The 6,000-nt window shown below is 45.6% G+C and overlaps 1 protein-coding gene across 4 annotated transcripts in view; it reads right to left on the bottom strand.

Moving 5' to 3' along the window:
* Positions 1 to 1,705: 1,705 nt before the first annotated feature.
* Positions 1,706 to 6,000, bottom strand: part of DDC (dopa decarboxylase) — a 102,144-nt gene continuing 97,849 nt past the window's right edge. For 3 of the 4 annotated variants that reach the window (XM_036918816.2, XM_036918817.2, XM_057505330.1), the window contains exons 14-15: positions 3,818 to 4,036; positions 1,706 to 2,100 (exon numbers count right to left, since the gene is read on the bottom strand). In XM_036918816.2, the coding sequence (XP_036774711.2) occupies positions 3,836 to 4,036 (201 nt within the window). In that variant the 3' untranslated portion in view covers positions 1,706 to 2,100; positions 3,818 to 3,835. Of the gene's footprint in view, positions 2,101 to 3,803; positions 4,037 to 6,000 lie in introns of all 4 variants that reach the window. The other variant, XM_036918818.2, reaches the window with a different exon arrangement.

Genomic DNA, 6,000 nt, shown 5'->3' with positions numbered 1-6,000 from the left:
GAATATATATGTACATAAAAATGCTGTACCTTGATGGAAGGTTAGGCTGAATAATGCAAACCTTTAAAAATGTCTCCACATTGAACTATTTGAGAATTGTCTGGTTGGGGTCACTACCGGAGGTGAAAGATGGGTTTTCCCGTGAGGGAATGGATTTCCTCACTGCCAGTTATCCTGAGAAATGGCTCATCGTGTAGAGCAGACAGCCTATTTGGCAACACAGGTAAGTGGGCAAGGGTGTGGGTTCTAGAGCCAGCTGGCCTGGGTTCCAGCCCTTGCTCAGCCACTAATTAGTGGTTTGACCTTGGGACAGGACAAGTCATTAAACCTCCCAATGTCTCAGTTTTCTCATCTGCAAAATGGAAATAATTGAGAAGTTTTAAATAAAAGTCAATATTTTAAAAATATTTACAAGAGTGCTTGGCATGGATCAAATGCTGTGAGTCCGTGTGTTAAGTACCCTGGAGGCAGTGCTGCTTCTAGGCTGGGTGGTTTGGGGTCTGTGGCTGTGATGGAGAGGCCTGGAGAGTCAGGAGCAGCAGTGAGCTGCCAGGATTCACTTAGAAATGAGCCGGACATCACTCAAGCTCTGTGTCTGCTGGGTCTACACCTAAGCTGATGTTTTAGAATCTCTGCCCATAACATACGGCCAGTTCAGAGAGAGGAACTCCTCTGTCATTCCGTTGCCTGCTGGCTTTCATCTGTGCACACCTCCCTGCCGCCCAGTCTCCTGCCTCAGGCCCAAGTCTCAGGCATCTTCCCAAAGTCCGTCTGGGTGCAGCTGAGCAGAGGGCTGGCATTGGTGACTTCGGTGACTCACTTTGGAGTCCTCACAGAGATCTTAACTCAGGAGCACACTCAGATGTAAACAGGCTCATTGTAAGACTTAGGCACCTTGGCTTCAACTCAATGATGTGAGTGCTCAACACCCTAATGCATGGCTCAGTGACCCATCCCATGTCCTCACACCATGACAGAAGTCAGATCTGGGTCATTGGTGGGTAGAGAACAAAAGACCTGACCACGTGAGATGGGGACTACATGGCATCTGATGTAGTCCCAGATTTCTGAAGAACAGGTAACTCAGTTACGTTTACATAGATATCAGAGATCTTTGACATTCAAGTACTCCCACTGGGAAACCCAGCACACATGAGGGTGCTCTCAATAGCTCTGTAGTCTCCAAAGGACTATCTGGGGATTAAAATACACATGTTTCTCCTTCATAAGACTGCATATCAATGATGCCTTAATTTAGAAAAATACACGTGTTTCTATGAGCAGAACTGTTACAAATAAAGACAAGTTACCGGAGTAAATACTTCACCTTATTGGTGTTTATAGTTATAAGAAGAGTCTCCAGTTGCTTTAGCATGACACCAAAGGGCAGAGGGACTGACCAGATGAGGAAGCCCAGGCCCCGGAAGTTAGTGTCTTTCCTATTGCACCAGCACTACTTGGTCTCTGGTTCTGACCTTAGTTCTTCACAAGTTGGAGTCATCTCCAAATATAACTTGTGCGTTGTTGATGCATCTTGAACAGTGTCTGATGTACTAGGTACTCAATAAACATTTGTTGAATAAGTGAATGTCGTTTAAAGATATCCAAAGATACCATAGCTTTGGCTATTTTGAAAGGATAAGTCCATATTAACAATATGGTACAATGTAGAACCAAAGGATGCTTACCAGACACAATTACCATTGCACTTTAAGTTGTTTATTAAGCACTGAGCCACATGACAGAGCAACTTAAAGATCACCACTAGAATCTCAAGTCCCATGATCATAGACAGCCCTGAAAAATATTTCAGTGAGCCTTCCTACCCTGAATACTTTCAGAACACAAAACCCCATGATTTGTTTAACCAGCAAAAAGCATGGCCAAATGATGAAGCAAAGCTGTGTCCACTGGGATTAACTTTTCATGTAGCAAATAATGTTTCTTCATTGATAAGAGACTGAACAGACATAATCACAAGCTTCTGGATAACTTCAGAGAAAGAAACAGGAGGCCACAGGCTCAATCCATGGAGCCAGGCTGAAACTTGTTTTCCTCTCCTTCCAGCTTTCAGATAGACTTCTTTTTGACTTTTGATCTCTACAGGGAAAAAAATAACATGAATATGTGGCTATATTAAAAAATGTAAAGAAACATATTCTGTTTACTTCTCATTAGGATTCAGAGAAGGAATATAATATTTCTCAAGGGAGATGGAGGCACTGTGCAATATAGAAGAGTCTGAACTGTAAGAAATGATTTTACTGCCAACCCGGCTTCTCTGCAACACATTTTATCAATGTCCACTAGAATCTGCACCCAGTTTTCTACCCTCTGTAAGATAGGATAGTTCCTTCTTTCTCTCAGAAGTCTAGTCATGGGAATTTGATACAATAACCTCAAAAAGCACAAGTAAACCAAGGTGTTAGGATTGTCACTGCTGTAATTAATCTGGCCCCCAGAAGTACATGTATTATGACTTACTCTTGTATCATATTTAAAAAAATGAATCCCATCTTTACGGAGTTGATAGCAAATATAATGACTCCACAGTAATTGTGACTTCTGTCAGAAATGGGACCTTGTTTCCAATAACTTCAGACCTACGGCACCTCTGTAGTTGTGGGCGTATGGCACAGAATCCTGAGACCCTGATAGGGTTCACCTGCCGGGGTAGGTGCAAACACAGGAAGTGCTAGTCAGAGCGTCCGCCTGGCGTGGGTCATTTTGTGTATACATCCCCCCCACATGCTTATCATAGAGAAGTAGAAATGTATGAAAATATGATCTCTCCCTAATGCATTCCAGTGAAGCTCACGCTATACCTCTGGAGTTGCTCTGGGCAGGCGGGTCCCTTGGGAAAGGTCCTTGTTGTACCAGGAAAAGTGTCTGGTGTTTCTGGTCATACTTTGACTGGGAGGTGGATCTTTGACCTCACAGCTCAGGAGCCATGGAAAGTCCTCTCATATAAAGTGTAATTTTTAAATCTTTTATGTTTTGAGCACTGTAATATTTAAGGTATTCACAAATAAAATTAAGAGCAAAGACAGTAAAGTGTATGCAATCAGTACCATACACGGGTTCTACATCCGCCATAGGTTATCATCACTGGGCCAGGAGAAATGAGAAGGAAGAGAGATAAAGGAAAGCAGAAGTTAAGGGAGGCAATCACAGAGGTACCCCTTCACTGTCCTCCCCCAAAATGGGTACAAAGAGAAAAAAGACAGACCTCCAAGATGACACTCTTCACATAAAAGACTCAAGATTATTGTGGCTCCAACAGACATGATGTTCGATACCTTCCCTTTTGCAAACGCTGCATTTGTGTGAAATGTTTTCCCTGCGAGCTAGCTGCATGCAGTCCTCAGGTTGCCTTAACCCACATGGGCTAAGTCCCTCACCACTGCAGGAAGGCCCAGAGTCTAAACATGTCCTTTCTCCAAACCATCAAGAAGTTGGCCCTTCCTGACAGTAAATCACCAGTATGTCACATTGCCTTTGTGATGTTTCCACTGAGTGCCATTTAACTACAGTTTTCCAGTTTAATATATGTGTTAGCTACTGAGTTGCCTTTATAAACACTGAAGAAATCTGAGGGAAAATTATAGAGATACAGGATTGACAGTCTCATCTAAAAGAATACAAAATAAAAACTTACCTAAGTTTCTACAGTCCATGGCCCCTTTCACCTCTCCAGCCTCCACAGAAGATGGTGTTACCTTCCCCTTTTTACAGTGAAGGAAATCCCATCCCAGCAGGACTGAGTGACAGAGCTGGATGGTAGCGCCTCTGCAGACACTCACCTGCAGCTGCTCACCTTCAGTGCCAGTGCCTTTTATTCCTTCTTTGCTCTCATCAGGTCGGAGGCCAGCTCTCGGATGTGCTCCCAGGCCAGCTGCACATGAGCAGATTCCACAGTGCGAGAGCAGATGGCAAAACGCAGCACAAACTTCTCTCGGAGGTGACATGGAACCAAGTGGATTTTCTTGGTGCTGTTTATTCTTTCCAGAAGACTTTCATTCAGTTTGTTGGAACCCTGAAGGGGTCGAGAGAGAGGGTCTGTGCTCAGGTCCCAGAGGACTCAAGCTTCAACGACTCCCAAGGAAGCCCCACATTCAGCAATGCTCCCACATATGAGGGAGAGCCTCCTTCCCACATGCCTTTCATTCACAATGGTAAAACATTCAACCAAGTAACATTTACACGGCCCTGAGAGACTGCACGGCTATTTCTCCATGGTCTAATGTGCTGCCAAAGATGACCTTTCCACAGTCCAGATTTTTTAGGAAAAAGTAAGGATTTCTAGATATATTACCCACAAGTTAATGGACTTAAACAACAGAGCTCTGGTATCTAATGGCACCAATGAAGGGGTCTCATGGAAACAAGAAGAAGAAAGTCTCAGTAACATAGAAAATGAAGCATAATTGAAGTGTAATAGCTTATTGCTAGAATCTGGGAAAAATGTCCACAAACTATGGACTGTTGTTGGACCTCCTCTGGAGTGGAGCAGCCAGCCTGGGGCAGGGAGGCCGAGGCCCGCCGCCCACTGACTGGACCAGAGGGCAGACTTGCACCGTGGAACCGGAACCGGGAAGCTGCCCCTTCCTGTCTGGCAGCTGCTGGGAGACGGGTGCTGGAGAGGGGAGGGGGTGGAAAACAGACTGAGTGGAGACCAACAGAGGGCTGGCTGAGATAAGGACGGAGTGAAGTAAACCATAGCAATAGCAAAAGTTTAGCTGTTTTAAGTTAAAGACCATAGTATATGCTGAGGCAGTCGATGATGTAAAGGGCTTGAAATCCAGACTGGAAAGGAATGGGGCCAAAAGAAGATAATGACAAGGAGGTAGATGCAGAGGCAGAAAATGAACCATAAAGCCTTCCCATAATGCATTCCCAGTAGATCTGTGGAATGGAAGAAACGAATCAAATGCCACAAAAAGAAAGGTGTATTGGCTGAAAAGCACTCAGGTGTCCTGAGAGGGAGGACTCACTAGGCTGCACATAAGAGTAGACAGGACCCTGCACAGGTGGGTTTGGGGTCAACATAAATTATGAAAAGAAAACCGAAGTCTTAACCTTGACAGCATTGTGCTAAGGGAGAGGAGCTGGTCCCAGGAGGCAGTATGGTGGCAATTCCATTTACAGGGGCAAAATAGACAAGTCCATGGAGACAGAAAGCACATCAGTGGCTCCTAAGGATGGGGTGGGGGGTTTCTATGGAGGACGTGATGTTCTAAAATTAGATTTTCATGAGGCTGTACAACTGTGCGGATTTGCTAAAAACGATTAAGATGTGTAATCTAGGTGTGCAAAGTATATGCTATATGGATTACAGCTCAATAAAACTGTTAAACATTAAAAAGTTAAAGTCCTACAGGAACACTGGCACTAAAAACAAAAACACAATGACTTCCTGATGGCTAACAAGGCACATGGCCCACACCAGCGCTGAGCCGCCAAACGCAGCCACCAGGGGGCCCTGTACTTGGGACACCACTGCTCTGGGCCTCCGCGTGTCCATCCAGAGCACACAAGACCTCGGCCCCTCTGCACACTTCTGCGCTGCTCACCAAGTTGTGTCTCCGCAGATCGTGGCCCCCCATCCAGCCCATCAGAACATCAGAAGGCTACTGTCACTCTGTCACGTCCAGGCTTTCTCATGACTGATCCCATCATCACCTCAAAGCTCCAAGAGTCAGTGAGGGAAGGAGATGTGAGTGGAGGGCCACTTTGATCACAGCCCTTGACAGAGCTGGACCACGGCTGCTGCTCCTGGCCACCTCTGCGGGTGGATTCTTCAGCTGCACAGCTAGCCCAGCAGTGGCCAGGTGTTAGGCTCTCGCCTAGCTTTGTTTACACCAGGGGTGTGTGTGTGCAGTACCTCTGGGGCCCTTTGAGAAATACGGTCATGATGATTCCCAGCAAGGGGATTTATGCCCCAGCCACCTAGGCCCGCTCCCCTCCCACAGTGGACACATTCAGTCAGGCAGCAGAACA

The sequence above is a fragment of the Manis pentadactyla genome, chromosome 7 (assembly GCF_030020395.1).
Source record: "Manis pentadactyla isolate mManPen7 chromosome 7, mManPen7.hap1, whole genome shotgun sequence".
Taxonomy (NCBI): domain Eukaryota; kingdom Metazoa; phylum Chordata; class Mammalia; order Pholidota; family Manidae; genus Manis; species Manis pentadactyla.
The sequence above is the reverse complement of the archived record's forward strand: the minus strand, read 5'-3'. Positions and strand labels throughout refer to the sequence as shown.